Source organism: Charadrius vociferus, unplaced genomic scaffold, assembly GCF_000708025.1.
Source record: "Charadrius vociferus isolate BGI_N301 unplaced genomic scaffold, ASM70802v2 scaffold52, whole genome shotgun sequence".
NCBI classification, from domain to species: Eukaryota; Metazoa; Chordata; class Aves; order Charadriiformes; family Charadriidae; genus Charadrius; species Charadrius vociferus.
The window spans coordinates 1,448,259-1,470,575 of record NW_009647572.1 but is presented as its reverse complement, the minus strand read 5'-3'; the positions used below and the strand labels follow the sequence as shown (position 1 = coordinate 1,470,575).

Genomic DNA, 22,317 nt, shown 5'->3' with positions numbered 1-22,317 from the left:
TGTTTAAATCAATTCTTTTTACAGCTTCATTTTCATAAACAAATAGTAGAAACTTGCTAAGAAAGATTAATTTCTATGGATTTTGCAATGGCTTTATCACATCACTCAAACTCTTGACTCTAACTCTGTATAATATTACTTCCCATGCTTTCACTACACCAAAATATTTGTTAATGTATTCTTAAACACATTATATGAAAATCAGATAGTAACAGCACAAAATCCTCTTTCTACCACTTACTACTTTGTTAGCAGAATCAAAACCACATCACTGCCTATTAAATGTAAACTTACCATCTGATAATCTTAGAGCAGAGCACAGAACTGTAATGACCTCCTCTGACTTCCCTTGTAAACACAGTAATTTGACTGAACATAAAAAAACCCAATCCTGGTTTTGGATGTCCACTGATGAAATCACCACTTAAGATAATGAAAACCAATGGTATCGATTGTATAGAAGGTACCAAGTACTTAAAAGAAAACAATATGCATAGTAAAGAACTTTCAAAGTAGTTTTAGGTAACCAGCACTATTTGAGGTACCTGCTGTAATAGTCTCCTGAGTAATTTTGTCAGGAAGTGGTTAACCAGCAGTTATTCAACCACATGTGGCTGTCTCAGACTAACTATGTCTTCAAATCTATTACAATAGCCAGGAAAACAAGTCAGATATTAAAAAATTGTAATGACATACAACATCTCTGATGATTTTCTTCAAAGGGAAAGGTATCACCCTGCAATAATAAAAACTCAGAATACAAACGGAATGTGGGAATCCTGAGAATTAGAAGTCAAGTAATTTTTGTAGCACTTTCGAAGTCTACTTGTGAAACGCAAGCCTCTTTTTAGCATTCCTTACTACTTGTAAAATTTTAACAGACAAGCTTCACAAGCTTTGGACTTGTACCAAATACGAGGCATTTCAGTTCACTGAATCTTTATTTAAAAATATTTTAATCACACAAAAGCATCACATAATGCCAGCCTAAATCATAGCAGTATTTGTAGATTCACTAATGCATTTTCAGGTCAAATTAGTAAAATTACTATTTAATGAAAATCTAAAAAACTGCAGCATCTACAGGGAAGATTCAGGCAGTACCGTTACATGGCCATCACTGATATCTGTATGCCTCCTTGCACAACCCTGGAAGCAACTGTCAACTACTACTCTGATACAAAACCACACACTTTAGGTGTGACCAAGAGATGGGGGTGTGTATAAAAACAAAATAAAAAAAAATGCTTATGCAACCATCTTTCAGGCACAATTTAGCAAGAATCACAAGATCCAGTTTGCTTTTTATTGTATGCGTGTATTTTCTTAATTTTTGTCCTTTTCTCCACCTTTGCAGAATGTTCCAGTGTGCCCCGTTTCCTTCTTCATCTTCTGCCTTTTCCTTCATCTCTCATACTTCCTGTAAACCTTCTCTGTTATATACATTTGCTATGCATCTCTAACAGTATTCAGGTTAGGCTTCTCCTTGCTTTTGTCCTCACCTCTTTTTGTGCATGCCTGTCTTTTCCTGAGTTTCTATATAAAAACCGAATGGGGAAGGAACACTCACTCAACAGAATGTGACCAAAATCCTCAAGGGACATCTTCACATCCAACATACCCTAGTTTCACTAGGAAATTCAAAAGACACTGTCTTCCTGCATGCTTCTTACCAATAGGAAGGCTTTAAGTCAAGCTTGAAGATGACTTAAAACTTTAGTGTTGACATATTACAATGTTTTAAGATTCAATCTTGATGACTCTCTTCCACTTTGTCCACAGTATAAGTAATATATTACATTAAACTAAAGTTCAGATGTGGCAAGAACATATGAAAACATACGAAAATAACTTAAGAATTTATTTGCTGTGTCTTGTTAACTTGACAATTTCACATTTCAAAATCACACCTCTAAGAGAAGAAGTAGAATGCTTCTATAATCAAGACGACAAATGAGAAAATTTTGTTCTAAACTTTAAACCAAAATTATCTGAAAAAACAATAAATTTCCTTTTCTTTTGCTGTCACGACTCAAACTCAAAATCTCCTGCCTCTCCCAAAAGATAACATAAGGGATTTAGTTCTGTGTTCCGCCTTAGGAGTTGACAATGTTATCAGTATTTCTACATCAGTTGCTGATATTATCAACAGCAATTACTCACATGTTCTAAATAGTCTAATGTTGCAAAATAAATTTGGAACTTATTTAAATATTTTGTTTTTCTGATGAGAGAAAAAAAATGGTTTGTTTTGGTTTTTTTTGAATGCATCTGGCACATATTAACAGAGAAAGCTGACTGTCTAAGTAGAAAGGTAAAGTGAAGTCAAGAGATATGAGCTAGCATGCATTCTCATTACCGCTAGAAGCAGAAATGGTTAAGCATCAGTTAAACTGCACTGCCAAACACCAGAGGCCTGAGGAAGCAACCTATCAATTTTTCACTGGGGAATGCAGAGGTGAAATAAGTACCTTTAACAAACATGCAGAAAATCAATAAATAAAACATCTTTTTCACGATCCTTCTTCTACTAAACTCTTTCCAGCAATTCACTTACTTCCTCAAAATTTCTGTAAGCCAAGAGACCCAAATCTCTCCCATCTCTTTGCCTACTAGTCAAGTGACAGTAGTGTAATTCCCAATTCAAAGAAAGTATTATCTCTAGCCTTAAAAAACACCACTTCTTTGTTTTCTCTTCTTTGAACTTGTGCAACCTGTTAGAAGAGAAACTACATTTTTGCAAGTATGAAGAGAGAAGCTGTTAAAGCAACTGGAGGAAGGTAATTCCTTCCATGTCTTTGTCTTCTGCTAAATTCCTGAGTTTGAGCAACTTTGCAAGCTTTTGCCCTGTAGGGCTTGTATGCATACTGAAAGAGATCCATACACTGCATTTTCTCCTGGCTACGCTCCTCTCTTTTGGGGTGGCTGGTTCATGTTCTATATTGTAATTTCAGAAATAACCAGCCAGTTTTGAAATGGTGCCAAACTGCATCAAAATCGATTTTTTTTTTCCCCTGTTAACTGTAACTATACACTCCACTTTGATTTCTGAGAATCATATTTTAACAATACTCCACATGAGCTATAAATAAAACTTACAAAAAAAAAGTTTACCAAAGTTTTCCAAAGGCCTGATATTTGTTGGAAGAATTGTCCCTGCCACTGTAGTAGAAGTGAGAAGAAAGGTCTCAGCTTCAGCTCCATAAGACATTAAAGGAACTCTGGAAAAGTAAAAGCATTAACATTTTAGCTGTCTGTAGCAAGTTTTGGAAACAATGCACATAACCAAAACATTAGGCAACCATGACACTTCCAACCTCATCACAGTTGGAGAGAAAGGCAAAGCTGACAAAGAACAAAGCTTTCCTTCTCTTATTTAATTTCAGGCTAATATTAAGGCCTAATCTAGTAAAACAGTTTGAACAAGATATGTTATGTTAAAGCAATATACAGCTGGCTTTCTTCAAAGCCCAATATAGAACTGTAACAAACAGTCTACTCCAAATTAGTAGGCTATACTACTGGAAATAAAATTCTGAATGCTGATTTAGTACTTCAGAAGAATAGCCTTTTCTGCAGAAAAATGAGAAATAGTCTACACAACAATTTAGTAAAAGCTTCTTTTTCTTTTTCCTAAACATACAAAATAAAAATACACTTACCCAGACACCCTTAGAAAACCTTAGGCAAAACCTGAACTTAGTTATAGATCAATTGGAATTAATCACATTCCAAACTTGAAGTATTACATTAAGAACCTTTGCACTATGAATACAAAACACATACCTTTCAACTCTAGCAAGCACAGATGAACAGGACAATTCCAGTTCTTGTCTCTTCTGTCTGATCGCTGCATTGACTTCTGTGAATTCTGTACTGAAATACAAATTTCATACAAAAAATTACAAAAAGTAACTTTGTGCTAAGAAGCAACTATTGAAATACAAAATTGTCAATCAATGACTTTTAAAAATTTTACTGTACTAAAACTTTCAACAGTCATGATGAAACTATGCATGGTTATTGTTTAGAGGGAAAAAGCAGTCATAGTCAAGATAACGGAAGTCCTAAATGAATGAGGCAGACAGCATGGAAAATAGGAGATGAAATGAGTCTTCCAGGGCGTTAAAAGATTGAGAAACTTGGCATCCTTGACAAGTTAATACTGTCGCATTCATGGCAAAAAGTTTTTTTTTTGTTTACAGACTACTGAAAACATATGGTCTAATAAAAAAATTATTGTGTCTATATTATTGAAATAATGTTCTCCTACACCATTCTTCTTCCATCTTCTCAACCAAAAATCCACCCCCTCCACCCCCCCTCCAAGTATTAGGCTCATTAAGTTAAATTGCTTCATGTATGTTTAAAGTATTCCTCTTGGAGTTAAGGAACAACAACAAGAAGATTGTTTCTGATACAAAACAGGATATTTGCTGTTAAATGTTTGTCCTGGTGTCACCTGGGATGGAGTTAACTATTTTGCTAGCAGCTGGAGTAGTGCTATGTTTTGGATTTAGAATGAAAAATACTTTTGATAGCGCACTAGTGTTTTTAGTTGTTGCTAGGCAGTCAAGGCCTTTTCTGCTCCTCACACCACCCTACCAGTGAGCAGACTGGGTGGGGGCACAAGAAGTTGGGAGGAGACACAGCTGGGACAGCTGACCCCAACTGACCACAGGGATATCCCAGACCATATGATGTCATGCCCAGTATATTGGGGAAGAAGGAGGGGGAGGATGTTTGGGGTGATGGTGTTTGTCTTCCCAAGTAACCGTTACACATGATGGAGCCCTGCTTTCCTGGAGATGGCTGAACACCTGCCTGCTCATGGGAAGCAGTGAATTAATTCCTTGTTTTGCTTTCCTTGCATGCGCAGCTTTTGCTTTACTTGAACTGTCTTTATCTCAACCCACGAGTTTTCTCCCTTTTACTTTTCCAATTCTCTCCCCAGTCCCAACCAGGGCAGTGAGCAAGCAGCTGCATGGTCCTATTTGCTGACTGGGGTTAAACCACAACACAGTTTTACCAACTGCTGTTGTAACAACAGGACTAACACTTTCCCATCCAAGGCTTCAATTCAGCAAGGAGTCAAGTTTTATTTTTAGCTCATATTTTAACTCCTATTAAATCAATGAGATTAAAAGCACACACTGAAGTATTTTAATGCCAAACACACGACAGAAATTGGGGTGTGCCCTTAACAATACTAATTTTAAAATGTTCATGTTTATCCTTCAACTGCTCTTCATCAGAGTACTTGAAGGCAATATATGCAGACAGAAGCAGAAGGAACTATAGCATTCACAATATAGTAACCCAGCAGTTTATATTAAGCACTAGTATATACCAACCAGTCATTTCTACAGCTAAAAAAGGATTCTTCATTGCTACCACCGGCCAGAAGCGTGCTGAAGAAATTAGTTCTGAAGCACTCATTCCAGCAGGTCTGTCTTCTGGGCTACAAAAAAAAAAAAAAAAAAAAATTAAAGACACCCAAAATAAAATAATTTTCTCTATTCGTTCTAAATTTTCAACACCTGCTCTTGCAGATAAATTTTACATTTCATATAAGCTTTTCATGACAAAATCTTTAATGCTCCATACAGAAATTGTATCTTGATGTTAATAGCATGATCTTTACTATTTCATAATTCTCATTTCTGCTACCTAATGAAGTACAGCGCTAGCACCTTCAGGCGGACCCCTTCACAGCAATTCACTAAATGTTTGGTTTCAAAGTAACAGAAAACCTAACGTAAGTAGCTGGGATTCTCCTTTGCCTTCAGGTAGGATTACAAAATTGAAGATTGACTGGTGCGTCTGTTTACTGGGCCCTCACACAAAGGCACAACACTCAGAATCCACATCATATTTCAACAAATAACGACCTTCTATTTTAGTTGTTAACAACACCTGGCCACCCACAGTATGCTACCATATTGCCATTTGCGTTGTGTGCAGAAAACTCTGTTGCTCTCTACTGGGCTGGCTGCAGGGGAAAAAAAAAAAAAAAAATATGAATAATCCTCCAGACACTTTTCCCAGACGGACACACTTACTTACACTGACTCATTTTTGTCTTTTATATCCTTTCACCTGAAGGGTTAACGCCACCTCAAATCTGACTAAAACATTCCTGTTCCCTCCTCATGATTGGTATTTTAAAATGGGAACTTACAAAGTTTTTCAGTCATTTTCTTTCAGAATGTATTTACTCTGATGAAAAATAAGCTTCTTGTGGGACATATTTACTTATACGTCTCAAGTATGCAGTCATTATCCATATGCTCCATCTAACTTTGGCACAGAGAGCTGGTTTTGATGGGAACACACCCTATTTCATCAAGGTATAAATTTTAAGTTTCTCCTAAAAAGCTGTTGTTTTTAAGTTTCACTTTAAAAATACTATAATTTTGAACATTAACATTTCTCTTTCATCTAAAAAAAGCTATCCAGATGTTCCACAAATATCCTTATGAAGTGGCTGTTAGTAAATCAGTGCTTTCTTTTAAATTCTTCTAAATTTTGAACGGGATAATTGAGCCCTGTACCTCCTCCTGAAGGTTTTTAATGGCTTTACTTTTGTTTATGCACCTTTTTTGCAACAGGTGCCATTTGAGACATTGATGGTATTAAATAGTGCACAATCAATCAGTGAAACTAGATATAGAAAGCATAGAAACTAGAAAGCATTCACCAACCTTGAAGTCAAATTAGAGGCTGATCTATCATTAAGCCCTATCCTTTCAGTTCAAAACCTCTTCAATTCAATGAAAGGTACCTTAAACTCTACATGGTAAGGGAACCAAAATTTCTAAATACCTGACTCTAGAAGGGGAAGGCTGGAGCTAAAGATACCCCTGAGAACTATGGTGTGTATGCACCAAACAAAAGCAACAACTCAGGCCACCAGCTACTTAAAACACACGTGATGTGCCCATATACTACATGAAACAAGGCAATAGGCAAAACAGGGACCTGATCACAGTTTTTTCTTCCAAATTTTTAAACTTCAGGTCAGACAGAATGATGAAGAATGCTGATATTTACACTTCAGAATGTAACTTATGGCCTAAAATTACTTCATGCAAACACATTTACAGGTATAACTACAAGTAAGAAAGCACCGATCACAAATTTGTGTCCCAGAGACACGAAATATTTTTGAAAGGAGGGAAGGCAGAAATCAAACATCAGAGTCTTTATAGCTCCTTATAAATTCTGCATATAAGCCTGTGTTGTAGGCTAAAATTTATGAACTAAACAAGAAACCTGGAAGCACAAACGTTTTTAGGAGTACTCTCCCATTAAAAAACCAGCTTGATGCAAACTATAATGTCCATGGCTTATTCATAACAAATTGCGTGGTTAATTACAACTATGTATTTTCATTAAAATAATGAAAACCTTCAAATGTTTTGTATGATGGTACTTGGCTAACAGGTTGTAGCTAATACCACCTTCTTTTGGTGAAGAAAGATGAAAACAGGATAATTGCAGTATCTTATAATGTAACATCCTAATCTAAACGAAAACATTTACCACCACAAAACTAAGTTTAACTTGAGAGAAAAGCTCATATAACCTAGCACTATATACTAATTACTTCCTTCAAGACAGAAGAGACAAAATAACAAAGTCTGGATCACACTAAAGCTAACAAATAGAAGAAGTCAACCTCAGAAATAAGCAGAAAGGTAGTTTTAAAAATGTTTTCATGAAAAAAAAAAATGTTTACAAGTATTTCATTATCAGAACTAACCTTGTTTATCTTCACAGACAAAGCTTTCTTGTTTCGTTTGTCATATAATATATTACCTGTGTGGAATAAGAAACAAAACTTTGATCTTAATTTTGGCATACTAGTTTTTAATTATTTTTCAAAATCATTAATGCAATGAGAGGTTAATGAAAACGTATCTCAAGTGTATTTACAATATGTTTACATACAAACTGAGTGAAATTAAAATGCATGCACCTTCACAACAGCTTTTTATATATCAAGCAGTTTTCACCTCTTCAGATATTTGCTTAGTTTCATAAGTTATGAATATGCTTATGGAGCAATATCTATTAAACAATGCTCTCAAAATGGTAGCCCCAAAATACAGCTAAGTGCTTATTGTGTCTGAACTCTCGCAAAAAAACTTGCTGCGAAGCAAGGCTCATCGTTAGCTGTGCACTATCTCATGCAGAAAATGAATTTAGGTTGAAAACAAATCCATTTCACTTGTGACTGAAATTGAAGAGACAGTCTTTCCAGTAAAAGAAGAGCAGCAGTTTCACATACTGCAATTTTGTTCTCTGAAGTTCCACGCTTCTATTCTATTCCTTGCTATTTGGTTTTCATATGCAAATGTAAGTAATAATAATAAAAGACCTCTTAAATTGTCTCATCAAGAAAAGAAATTCTAAAACCACAGCAATTTTAGCAAATGGAGGACAAATACCAACTTACTGTGTTTTTTCTTCACTACTTTGCTTAATTTTGCTGTTAATGGCCCTCTGTCTGGACATACAGCTCTTCTGCAAGGTTAACAAAGATATTACAAAAGTTATTTCTGGGCATATTTAAGCTAACATTATATACATCCAAACAAAATCAACTCCTATTTTAAGGAATTTTTATTTCATACACATAAACCAAGTTTTGACTACTATTAAAACATGAACTTGCATCATGTATATTATCTTCCATATATTAAAAGCCACAGTTCTTCAAAAAGCTTACAGATGGAAAAAAAGAAAATGCATTTACACAACAAAAGCTAATATCCTGTATTAAATTTGAATGCTTAATTTTGCTTGATTTCATGGCAACAGGTGAAAGATGTTATAATCTGCTTGCATAAATACTTTGAAGAATATCAAAGTCAATGGTGATTCAGAACGGTGAGGTGAAAGATCAATTTTTTCTAATAAGAGCCAAAAAAGGTAATTTACTTCCAGTTATCTTTCCTGTACTGAACTCTGCTTCAAATTCAAATCTCAAGAACTCTGTATATATCACACATTCTACTAAACACTGACTTTAGATTATCACTATTTACTGAAATTTGTCTGTGCAATCCTAAGCTTCCCCTTATACAATGCAGCAAACATGAAAAGATAAAGCTTCTCAAAACAGGAATGGTATTTCCACAGCTCCCTCTCAAACTCACTAGAATAAAACCAGTTCTTGACTACAACTGTGTTTTATAGTAAAAAAGGAACACCACCAATGTTTACGATAACATTCAAGAAAAGGGACATCTGTTTAGATAATCAAAGAAAAAGATTTACATTGTTAAAATATGATTTAGCCATAAAATCTTAATTCAAATCAATAAGAAATTTGTAAGAATTGTTTGAAAAAGGCAACTTTCAGAGCTCAGTGCAAAAAATACATTGCTCCTTACTTCTTGCTGTTGTAAGTATTGTAAGTATTCAAGTAGGAATTAGATCAATGATAAAAGTAGATCTAAACTAACACTGATGGAAAATAGTTTATTTTAAAATAAACTTAATTTTGAAAAAATTTCCAGGGTGTACATTTTAAACCAGTTCAATTTATAACTTGAATGCTCCAATTAGAACACTTGAAATTAAGCGGACGACCAACCTCATAAAACTTCTCATCTTTGCATGGCTGTATTTTTCCTTATTGCAGGCACAGTTTTCCTCTTCTTCCTTCCTCCTTAGTTGTTTTTTAACCTGAACCTGTATTGAAAAATAAAGTCAATCCGGTCTAGAATCTCAGTCCACATGGGCTTTAAATACATTCAAAGACTCTTAAGGTCTACAGAGAAAATAAACTCCAACAGGACTCAAAACCATTTCATATCGTTACTTCTTTAATCTCACAGTTCACTGATTTGAATTTTTTTTTCATTTGTTTTTCATGACATGGAAAAAATGCACCTTGATAGGTACATTGGCTATGCCAGTGACATGTACTAATACCACAAGACCAACTATCCCTGAACATTCACACTGCCATAGGCAAGTATCTCAAACCGCTGCACTATCTTCCATTGAGAATTTGGAAGCTTAAATTTTTTAAACTAAGTTGGTTGATCTAAATACACAAGGTTCAGCTTAGGAAAATGTTGAACTGCCACTCAATTTCAAATGCTTCCTCTTAATTAAAAACACCCGATCTTCCTCTACAGTAAAATAACTTACAGATTTCATATAACATCAGGGTTTTTTCCACATCTTCAAAATTCTATGAAAGCAATACAATTTTTATTACGTATTATGAAGTTACTTCAACGGTTACGTTGCAATCGTTTGCATTAGATATTCTGTATTTCTTCAATAGTATCCCAGCTAATCTTGACCGCTGTATCAGCATTTCTCGGTATACATTCCATCTCTCCCTACTACTCCAGTGGCTCTTTTTCAGATCAGGACCCTTGTTCTCTGCCCACCTGTTTACACTGCAGTTCTACGAACAAAGAACTTTTCAAACTATATTTGGATACAGCCTTTTTACACTCTTCCAAATGAAAACTTCAGTTTATCTTGTTTCAGCTGCTTCCTCAATTCTTTAGAAATAAAGGATAAAATATGCTAGCATAATTTTCTATGAGGAGGAATTATCTGCAGCTATCAGTCTGGTTCCTTTGCAGTTGACTGCCTGGGCCTCTAGAAGCACAGGAAATGGGTAGCTGGAGCTTGTTTCCTAAACATAGCAAAATGCAAAACCAACAGTTTAGGAATTACTTATAGCCATAATTTCACCACAGAATTTCAAAACCGTACACAGAATTATCAGCTTCTTTCTATATACAGGTTCCAGATCATCTATCAGAATCAAGTTTTGTTTTCCTACTTGACAAACTACTCTCCACGGTAGTATTATTCAGAAGAGTTGAAAGCAGAAAAAAAAATCAGAAATTTAGGTTGAATGAGACTTAGCATTAATTAATTCATCTTGCCTTCATGTGTTTTTGTCTGTGAATTGGAAGCTGTGAACACACAAGACTCAGCACAGCTAAAAAAAAGAAGGCAAGATTGGATGCTAATTGATATAGCACTTGTTTATAAAACCTGGTTAAAAAACACTTTAAGACTAATTACTATGCTTCTATTCTTGGCTATATCATGAAGACTCAAAGATACTATAAAGTAGCAATAGCAGCTTTATAATTATTATTAATGCAAATACTTGCTTTGAAAAAATAATTAAGACTAATTCCTAGCTTCAAATATGTAATAGAGACATTAAATAGTTATTTCACTAGGAAAGCTTATTAACACAGATGTATGAATAAAAGGCTGCAGCATAACTCAAGTGTTCCTACAACTAAAGTTATTTAAGAAAATAAGTCTGGAACTTACCTTTATCTGCTTTTCTAATGCATCAAGCCTGCATACTGCTTGAAATGGTCTGCGATCAATGGGACATGAAGCCTGTGTCTGAAAAAAATATTTTTCTTATTATAAAATTTGTAATAAGCTACGAGAAGCCTCACTTTTCTGTTTTTTTACTCACTATTATAGTAGCTTACATAAACACAAGAAAATTATGACTTGTTCACAATAAGAATGTATTTCCACACATTATCTATACACTCAGTATTTTGTTTCATAAAAGTAGATGTCTCTGCAGGGGAAGACCTAAAGGAAACAATAACGTAACTCAGAAGTTGTGCTCAAAAAAGGAAAGCATTTTACATCATTAGCTACATTTTTTTATTTTTTAATCCCTGTTAGGTAACTGATTTTATACCAATATGCAAATGTCTTTAATTTCTTATTGTTCTAATGTTTCATTTCTTAATGCTCTTTTTAACAGAAAGTGTGTTGGGTTACGCATCCCGTTCCCCCAAACATAAAACTGAGAGGACCAACAGCAAACAGGGTAACACCTTCCCTCATCTTGCTTATCTATTTGACTATACTACATCTCATTTTTTGCAGTCAGCAGAGAGAACAGACTCCCATGTGTAAGGCAAGTGAAGTTTTACACAGCAGTTTGCAAGAGAACGGAACTGAAGGTTATTTTACTCTACAGTTTGACAGAAATACAGATTTATTGTTCTTTTCCCCAATCACTTAAATGCCCTCCTATTGAGGCTGCACTACATCAGATAACATGCACGAGAACACACACAGAGAACAATAAAATGTTATTAACCATGGAATAGGGAAGCTTCAAACGAACTTCCACAGAACTGGATCATGTAGGGAATCAACTTTCCAAAAAATCCATACTAAATATTAATAATTGCTTCTAGATATGGTTTATTCATTTTAATTCCATATATGTATTTGGGGGGAGTGGTGTGGTGAATTTTCTTTGATTGCTTTGTTTTTTTTGTCATCTTCCCTCCCACCTCCCCCCTTCATTCCATTGGCCTTCACAGGCTCAGTTCAGTACTCTTCTAAAACGAAAAAAAAACCACCACACAACAAAACCCAACTCCCCACACCCAGCCTCGAGCCCCATTTCATCCACTGAACAGGAACCAGTATATGAATTGTATTCCCTTAAGAGGCATGCAATTTCTGCCCTTAACAGAACTATCAGGGTATTACACTTTTATTTATGTAAGCAAGACACAGTATCAGAATTGCATAAGCAACTATGAGAAACTTGCATATGAACTCTGCCCTGAAATTCAGTGGTGAACTTCATTCTTGTCTTTTCGTTGGTGCTTATCATTTTCCAGTTCATTCTGTTCTTTTCTCAATTTCAAAGAATGCTCAACTTCTTTTTCACCTACACAGCCACCAAATCCTGAGCATTGGGGCAGCTTCTGATTTCAATTGAAGTAGACAGAACAAAGTTAGACTGATTAAAAAAAAAAACACAACAAAAAAGCACCAAACAAACCAAAAAACCCCAGGGGTAGTTTCATGAACAAGTTGTTAAACAAGAATGTAAGATAAAGCCATTACCTCTCCTTTTGATGCTCTGGCACTCTATCCTAACTAAAAAACTTCCCCCTGTTGGCAGATACCATTGTTCCCAGCGGTGTCATGGCCTTAGTTAAGAAAGCCTTATTGGGTAATTAAGCCAGTTCCCTAAGGACTGAGATCATGAAGACAGTTTTTGTCCTGTAGTCAATGTAAAGCTAACCCACAGTAACATAGCAGTGTATCATTCAATTGGGATACTTGATAGTATGCAATGCACTGTCACTGCTGAATCAGCTGCAAACTTTAAGGTAATACTTTGATTTTTAGATATACCAGACTGTCAAAGATTGGTAGGAGGAAGTTAATTTTCTTAGTCATTTTTCAATCTCATTTCAGGATTTAACTTTGCTGAAAAGTTTTTCCAAGAACACAATCTGTTTCTACATTAAATTTACATGTGAATATTAAGTTTTGGTCCCAAGTTTAAGTAAGTTATGTTTATTCTTGCGATAAAGTATCATAGAATACTAAGTGTTACAAGCGTTTTTTGCTCCACTAGAAAAAAAAAAAAACAAAACTGTTCACTGTTATATGTTCAGTTCTTCTGGACAAATGTAAACAATTTCATACAGTTATACATAGTAGTAGGAAAAGAAGAAAACATTCTGGAAGAATCAAAAGCTACTGTTAGCTTTAGTTACGTTCAGAAACAGCAGATGCTCCTTCCACTCCTACTCAGTTGCTTTTCATAGCCCTAGCAATATCTGATATTCGCAACAAATCTCAAAGAGAAATTCTAGTAGAGACAGGACAGTCCCATGGGCACCCCCACACTCCCCAGCACAGTACAATTGCTGGGTAGGCTTGAGGAAAGCTAGAGGTTTCATCTGTGTAACACTTTTGTCTAAGCATGCATCAGCTCTCATCTGTCTGCTAACATATAAGAACAAGCCTTTTAAGTGGAAATGGAAGAAAAAGAAGTTTCCCCTGTACTTTTACCCAACAGCAAGACTGAATTTGTGCTGCTATAGAAAGGAGTGAGGGTAAAAATAGTTGACTACGTTTTTACAAGAAGCAATCATGAGGAGTGGTGGCGTTTTACTCATGTATGTCTGGGTTGGTGGTTTTTTTGGGGTTTTTGTTTGTTTGGTTTTTTTTCTTTTTCCCCTCTTCTCTTTTTCTCCCCCCTCCAGAGAAGATGGTTCAGTGACCAAAGAAGGCATTGAGTCTCCTTTCATTCAAGGCCAGGTAGCAATTCCTCTCTTCTGAGGCTTCTGTTCAGGCAGCATCATAAGTAATAGTGAAAGTACACTGTCCTTTTTGGGGAAAAATATTTAAAACAAGAAAAAAAAATGAGATTAAATGAGTCCAAGTAGCAGCTATCACTTTTATTATCACAAGGGAGGAGAGGTGTGGGATGCACCACAACCTTAGATAAACCAGAGCTTCATACAGTATCTTCCTTTAACATAGCTGTTTAAAAATCAGAACATGTAGTATTTAATGTACTCATCAAAATCATTAGAACCTCACAGCTGGTATTTGTGAGTTGCTTTGCTTTTCTTCGCAACAGTGCGTTTCTTGGAAAAAAACACAGAACAGTAGCTCAGCATACTTCAAAATGTCTTCAATTGTTTTACTCTCCACATGAAACTACTCATAGTTTTCATGTTAAAACTAGTAACTCTGTAGTGATTCATTCTTTCACCTATCCTGTGATATTCTGAGAACAGTCTTCGTAAACACGTAAGCATTCATGAAGCCTGTGACCTCTGAAAAGCTATCTGTGAGCATGTGTGTGTTTGTTCTTAAGCTTTCCAAAAACACATTGCAGAGTATTTTATTTGTTTTTGATGACACTCTAGAAAAATCTTGCTTTAGCTCCACAGGCATAACTTAACATTCAATATCCCTGTAACTGCTACAGCACCACAAACCTGTGATCTCTAAACTCAAGGAATAAGTGTCCCTTATTTTAACTGCACCACTTCAAACAGCATTTGAACAAAGTGAGGTAAAAAAAAAAACAACAAACCCAAAGCAGTTACTATATTCCAGCTGGGAATTTTCAGGAAGCTATACAAATAGGTACAAGCTAACCGCAGAACATATTCAGCTGATAAAATAACTTTGGCAGATATCCCCATCTCATCAGGTTCCACATTACGAGGTTTCATAACAAGTAGTAACAAGATGCGAGTATGGAATTAGAGCTGCTGTAGTAAATTCCTTCCGCTATAATTTTTTTCTCCCCTTCAAGTGGCCCGTAATAAAGTCTGTTCAACCACCGTACTGAAAACCTGACCCAAAAAGAAATATGCCCCTGCACTCTTTACTGCTTCTTTATCAGAGAGCCTGTTAAGCAACACAAATAACACCAGATTCTCATAACTAAATTCAGGCCTCAAGGCGAGGTTCTGTACACTTCACTCCACCTAGTAATAAGAGTACACTAAAAAGCCCACAACAATTCTGCCTCCAACTGAAACAACACACATAGTGAGAAACACCTCTCCACGTTTTGATGAAAGAAAAGGAGGAACTCACCAGGAAATGCACGATTTTCTAGAAGCATGTAAAAACTCAGGATGGTTTCTTTTTCAGTCTACTTTAAATATATTTGATTTTTTAAAAGTTTTTATGGTTATGCTCTGGAAAGCAGTATTTCTGATAAGGTATGTTAGTGTTTTGGTGTGTTTGTTGTTTTTTTTTTTTTTTTTTTTTAAATATCATTCATGGTATAGTCAAGATACAGACTGCGTAAGAACAGAGATTCTAATCTCAACAGCTGATCGATAGAACAAGTTACAACTCCAAATGGCTGTTTTCTCTCTACCTACATCACTCAGTTGGATAGTCCTTAACTTCCCATCAAAAATTGTGATAGTGTTGCCAAGTTCTATTGGAATGGTGGCTGTCTTTAAGAAAGGATGAAACGATTCATTATTCACGTAACAACATTAACTTTCATAAGTTGCTGAATGAATGTACTTGATAAATCACAGAATCACAAACTGATTAATGTTGGAAGGGAACTCTGGAGGTCATCTTGTCCAACCGCCCTGCTTAAGCGGGGAAATACGCCAAGAACAACTGTGTACTACAAAAGACAAACATGTAATTTGGAAAAAAAATATAGCTACCTAAAGTCTAGATTTTCTGAAAGAATTAGATTAATAGTTTTTCTGTGCAGCAGTTCTCTGATGCATTGTTTATGTATGCACTACCGTGGATGCACTTGAACAAGAAGGTTTTATCGTTGTTTTGGATTTTTAGGTTTCATGTTTCTTTGAACACACTGCATATTTGGTTCATGAATGTAATCTTGATCCTGCCCACAGTGCTCTGTACTGCAGATCACTGTGGAGCTTGTTGCCACATAAGCTGATTCCTTCCTATATCCTTTAGGACAAAAGAAATCCAAATCAAGAAGAATATGCATTAAGAATTCCAGTTGCCATACGTAACTCTTTACCCTCCAAAGAATATACATGTGCAGTATACTCTACATAATCAATGATCCCAACCTTATACCAGCACAAGGAAATGATATTCTAAGAACAGAACATCTGCTAGCAATGTAATGCAAGACAGCTCTTCGTGCCAACTGTTTAGTTTTATTTAGTCAAGCACTGATACTGCACAGGACCTACCTGAATATGCCCCAGTGCTTTAGGGAATTCACATGTGAGTGTACTCCACTTTCAAATCCTCCAGATAAGGAAAAATGAAGGAAACCAGGTACAGAGCCTGAGATATAGAAGCTTAGTAGGGGAAGGTCCCCACAAACACTGTCTCTTATGCAGTCGTGATAATGCAGACAACACACCAAATCTTTTCTTTAGCACTCTTCTCTCATGGTGGTCCATGAGAGGAATTAATAGAAGAGCAAAGATAGAAATCCTCAGTATATTTATTAGCACTCTGAAGAACAGAAAGGAAATAAAAAAGCCTACAGTAAAGCAGAGTAAATATTTATCTCCTCCAATTTAAGATTGTTTTCTTTGAATAGAATACAGAAGAGTAGAGAGTTTTCCTCTAATGATGCAGGCAAGATACTATTGCTGCTAAAGCAGTTGTCTTAGCTGAGGTGGTTTTGGCTGCTTCACATATCTGCTTGCCATAGATACCTAGTTAACCACCCTTCACCTTAGCTGTACTTAAATGCTTTCAGAACTGATCACGATAAACTAGAAAACATGTGCTTATCAACTCAACTACAAAACAAAACCATACCAGAAAAACAATGTTAAATTTACAGTTTTGAGCCAACTAATCTACTAGTGGCATTACAGTCAAGAGAAACACCTAATGTAATTACTTCATTTGATATAACACAACAGTACCAATGATGTTTGAAGACTCCAGATAGGGTTTTTTTGTGTGTGTTTTTCATTGTTGGTCTGCCCCCCACGTCCCTTTTTTTCCCCCACATATAGCAATAGCCAAAGCTCGCTCTTTGTTATGTGGGCAAAGTAATGTTATCCTGTACATGTTCTTTATACTAAAAGCAACCCTTCACTTACACTATCCTCCAGCACTCCCATTGAAGGGTGTGTCCAATACCCTCAGCTCCAGATTTAGCACCTTCTACTTTTTATGATCTTCCAACATAGCCTCACTGAAAGACAAAGTCTCAAGCTTGAAAGTAAATTACACGATGTTGGTTTACAGAAGCAGTTGACAGCTAGCACACGATGAATGACAATTATGTTCATCTTTGCATGCCTACTGAAGGCAGTCCCCAACAGTCTGCGTGCCCGGTGTTGCCCAGCAATTCTTGGGAGAGCACTGGTTAGCATGGCCAAAGGCACCCAAGTTGAGAGTCTAACAGTATACGAGAGTTTAATAGTGTAGGCAACCGAATTTGGTGCACAGCGATGCCCTCAGATGCTGCAATCAACTACAGTAAACATAGTCAAAGTGAATAGAAAAATTTAAGGGACATTTAAAAAAGTTAATCTGAAGACTAGTTTCTTAGCAGGGATTCTGGTCTCCCCCTCATTTTTCTTTTAGGAGTTGAACACCTTTCCTCAAAGGGAAAGAAAATACAGCAATGACTCAACTGTAATGCTACTTAATTCTGAAACTAAATGCTCAGATTTAGCCATCAGGATCTAATATATTAGATGTTCTGTGGCAAATTTCCTATCTCTTTTTAGCCCTTCATGGAATGAACCAGAAGATACTCACTTAAAAGCAATTTTTATATATTGCTTTTAAGTGCACCTATATCTATCTATATTCTCTCTCTCTCTTCTTAAAAAGAGAGATCTGCAAAGTGTTATGGCTGCTGCTTGCAGACAGAAAACCTGCTGGTACAGGACACAACTGCAGTTGCAACCTCAAAAAACTTGCAGGGATAGAAGATGGAGCAGAATGGTAAACAAACTCTTACCGTCTACCTAAACTACACTGGTTTTAATTAGAATCTACACAGTTATATATACAAGCCATAAACTCTCAGAAGAACAATATGTACAATTTGAAAACAACAGTTTAAAGAAGTAGTCGCTCCCATTACATTTTGAAATTCAGATGCAACACAGAAAGATAGAGGAAATACCCAACTTGAACACAGACTGCTGACAACGCCTTTAAGTGCATAGAGCATAACTGTAGATACACAAAACAGCACTTCAAGTGTGAATGTACGGCTTTTTTTTTAATTTCACTCAATCTTATTCTCCATTTTGTTGTTCTCCAGCACTTAAACAGGAAAACAGTGTTTTTAAAACCAATTTATTTATACCCAATAAAAATACTTGATCTTGAAAGAGATTCTCATAGCATACTTTAATTAAAGAGCAGATAATTTTTATATCTTCTTTATTCAGAGTGAATTAAAATACCTGTCGATTATTTAGTTTTCCTTAGTTATGATCAACCAAAAGCTAGCAGAGAAAACTAAAACTTATGCAACACTTCTCAAAAAGAACAAAACCATTTACTTACTAAATATTAATAGTGGACACAAGAACCACATGGCACAAGCATGCTTCAGATGGCCACATGCTTATAATGTGTTTCTATCATTCCAAGCCATAAAACCTCATCTGCTTCTCACAGCTGAAGCCTCTGAACATCTGTCAGCCAGTTTTCGCCACTTCTCCCCCCCCCATTTACTTTTAATTAAAACTACTAGATTAGGCAATGGAGTTACAGGAACTCAACAGGTCCAACTGTCAAGTATCCTCAGAAAAGGAAAGCTGGCTGGTTTTACCCATCAGATGTCACTAATGGAAAGACACAGAAGCCTTACGTAGCTTTAAAACCCACGCCCCAGCGTTTTTATGACATCACATCTACTTCACCTGTAAACTTTTAGAACAGAAGTTGCTTTTATTCTATTTGGATAGTACTTTGTGCAAAAAAAACCAAAAAACATGACAAGAAAAATATCGTACCATTCATTTGCCTCTTTAAAACAAGAGAATTTCCCTTCCTCATCGGGCTTAAAAGCATCTGTTAGACAATGTGAACAAACTCAAATCCAGCAGCGAGCCCTCCGTCTACTGTACTGCTTTCCTGTGCATGTCACTATTTATTGCCTTTCAGCTGCCATTATAACAACCAGCTAAGGAAGTCAGGATAAAATTGTGGATAAGAATTTCCTGTTCTCTTATAAATAAAAGCACTGCAATTAATCATTTGCAGAACAGACAATCTGGCAACAGAAGACTAAATTTATTATCTGGTTTGTGAATCTAAAGAACGGTTCACCTAATAACCTTTGTTTAATACTCTGAAGTTCATACAAAATATTCAGAAAGAAGTGATTTATGTTACTGTCTGCCTTCAGTAATAAGTAACACAAAAGTTAAGGTTAAAAATATAGTTAGTAAAAATAATACATAAATAAGCCTATGGTATACATACATACATATAAGTGATACCAACCTTCTAAAGCATATACTGAAATCCAAATCATAATTTACTTCAAAACACAGTTATTGCAAAGAAACGAATTGGTGGTCTCTGCTACAATGAGCAACAAATTCAAGTGCACAGAAGCAGGACAAAAAGAAGCATCTCATTTAAGCACACCCCTCCCCCACCCTACAGCATAAAGCAATTCTAATTTGGTGTTTTATACTGACAAGAAAAGGTAAAGACACCAAAGACTTAAAGCAATCATTAAGGGACTAGGAAAAGGGGACTAAATAGAGCAAGATCATCAAGAATTTGTTCAACAAGTAATTTTCTTTAAGGTTCCAGAACTATCTACAAAGGTATTAACCAAAATGAAATAATAGCCACAATTAAAATGAAAGTTTTTAATTCAATTAATTTAATTAGAGTTAGAAAACTAAGGTTTTATCAGACTCATGTTGTACGCTAACATGAAAGCATATTGGTCCCAGCCCTGAAAGTTGACAGCATGACAAACAGCATAAGGTATAACAAAGTAAGATTAAGCTAATGACACTACAATATTATGACACATACATAATACTGTCTGATCTTCCAAAGAGCCAACACCTTTTTTTTTTTTAACTGATTGCTAATCTTTAGTAACCATTAGTAAGCCAGGATGTCTAGTGAAAGAAAACACTAAGCACTTTATTGCATTAAGGATAAAATTTTCCATGATCTATTTATAAACTGGTCACCGAAACACCTCTGCGCAAAGTCAGAACGCATAACTCGTTTTCTTTTTAAAAAATTATGTAGTTATTAGATGCGGTAGATGTTACTGAAAAATAAACACACACCTTGGTTCTCAGTCTTACCTCAGCCCATTTAAGAATACAAGTCATGCAGAAGGTATGACTGCAGTTTTCAGGAAAACCAATCTCTTGTTCTAGAAGGCAGTTCAGACAGATGGGGCACGTGTCACCGTCATATAATAAAGTAGAACAGGAACAGCTTTCTTCATTTTCTTCACCTGGTATTATTAACATTGACACTTAGAATTTTTGCCAGTTTTTGGAACAAAGCCCTTCTAGATTTGAATAATAAGGCAGTAAGATACAATTTTCTGCAGTTAAAAGCAAATGAATCAAGTTTTCAGGTCTAATATAGACAAGACACTGGCCAGAGCAGTTAAAAGAATGTATTTCAGGTGAAAAATACTAAGCAACGTATTTCAAACTACAGTACCAATACTAAAGCAAAGGAAAGTTAGCTCTAGTGCTATTTAAATAAACCAAGTATCTCACTGTTTCCTATTGGCCATGTAGTCATTCAGAAATTGTTTTCCCGAGTTCTTTCTCCTCGGATGTTTGCACTCTCTCCCCATGAAATAAATTAGACTGGCATATTCCATATTCATTGCCTTACATACACATGGTCTACCTGTATTTTAGTTTTCCAGTCTTACAACTATTTTAATCTGAACATCCTCAAATATTTACGTAATCATGTACATTAAATAAAAAAATGCTCCCAATTTTGTTAAAGGTAGAAATTGTTTTCAGAATATAAAAATGCAAGAACTTTTCTTTAAGAAACTTCACTCTAAACTAATTATTTTTCTGAATAACAATTGCTATCTCCATTTTTGTTCTGCTACTAGATGTCAACAAGTAAAAAACAGAAGAGACAGGAAAGGATCTGGGGACCCCACAGGCCAAAGAAAAATATTATGCTGAGATAATGGTTATATTTGCACAACTTCTTTCAAAACAAGCAGCATACTAATTGGGACAGCAAATGTAAAATCTGACCTTCACAGCCTGAACCCGAATAATATACTTTAATATTTTCACACAGAGAGACTTTACCTTCCATGCCTTCATGCTTCTGACCCTCAGTATCTTGAATACATTGCTTTCTGTGCTTCATCTTCTTACAAAATGTAGTCTGGAAAACATAGAAACAGTTTACACAGTTCATTTGGATTGCAACTTGAAAAATGACCACTATGGATTTAATGAGTGTGCTCCAGTGTTCTCCATTTCATTATACCTTTGCAGAGTAGAAATATATGACATTAAGAGTTAGATACAGATCATTCACAATCTGTTTGCAATTTATGAGCATCTTTAATGCTGTCTAGTGACTGTTACTTCCAACTTGAAACTTGGTTTTGTTCAACAAATGCAAAGTTTTTGCAGTGTTTTAAGACCACCAATGGTGCTTTTATTTTTAAAAGTTAAATGTATTGCTAAGTTTCTATGCAAACCACACCAGAAAACACTGCACTAACATCTGCAAATTGCCCTTCACAAATGGTTGAAGCAAAAATATTAAACACACAAGCGCCAGATGAGTTAGTTGCTTCCCACACCTAGCATCACCATAGTAGCAGCAAGTGAGAAAGATGAGAGCAGCTTACATTCGCTTGCTTCCTGCTTTTGTCAAACAATTAGAACTACTGCCCTTCAGAAAAAAAAAAAATGCAGGGAAAGCTGTATTATCAAACAAGGGACAGGTCACAAGTACTTGTGCAGCAGAGTATCATGAATGGGGAGGTGCACCTTTTAACTGTTCTCCAAAGGAGCAGTATGAAATAAGAATAAC

The 22,317-nt window shown here is 35.6% G+C and overlaps 1 protein-coding gene across 1 annotated transcript in view; it reads right to left on the bottom strand.

Annotated features, from left to right (window-relative positions):
- SCAF11 (SR-related CTD-associated factor 11) overlaps positions 1-21,639 on the bottom strand; it is a 31,271-nt gene extending 9,632 nt beyond the window's left edge. The window contains exons 1-9 of the mRNA XM_009880844.1: positions 21,579-21,639; positions 20,586-20,740; positions 11,329-11,406; positions 9,605-9,702; positions 8,462-8,529; positions 7,766-7,821; positions 5,355-5,461; positions 3,787-3,876; positions 3,115-3,221 (exon numbers count right to left, since the gene is read on the bottom strand). Coding sequence (XP_009879146.1) covers positions 3,115-3,221; positions 3,787-3,876; positions 5,355-5,461; positions 7,766-7,821; positions 8,462-8,529; positions 9,605-9,702; positions 11,329-11,406; positions 20,586-20,740; positions 21,579-21,639 — 820 coding nt within the window. The remainder of the gene's footprint in view (positions 1-3,114; positions 3,222-3,786; positions 3,877-5,354; positions 5,462-7,765; positions 7,822-8,461; positions 8,530-9,604; positions 9,703-11,328; positions 11,407-20,585; positions 20,741-21,578) is intronic.
- Between the last annotated feature and the right edge of the window lie 678 nt (positions 21,640-22,317).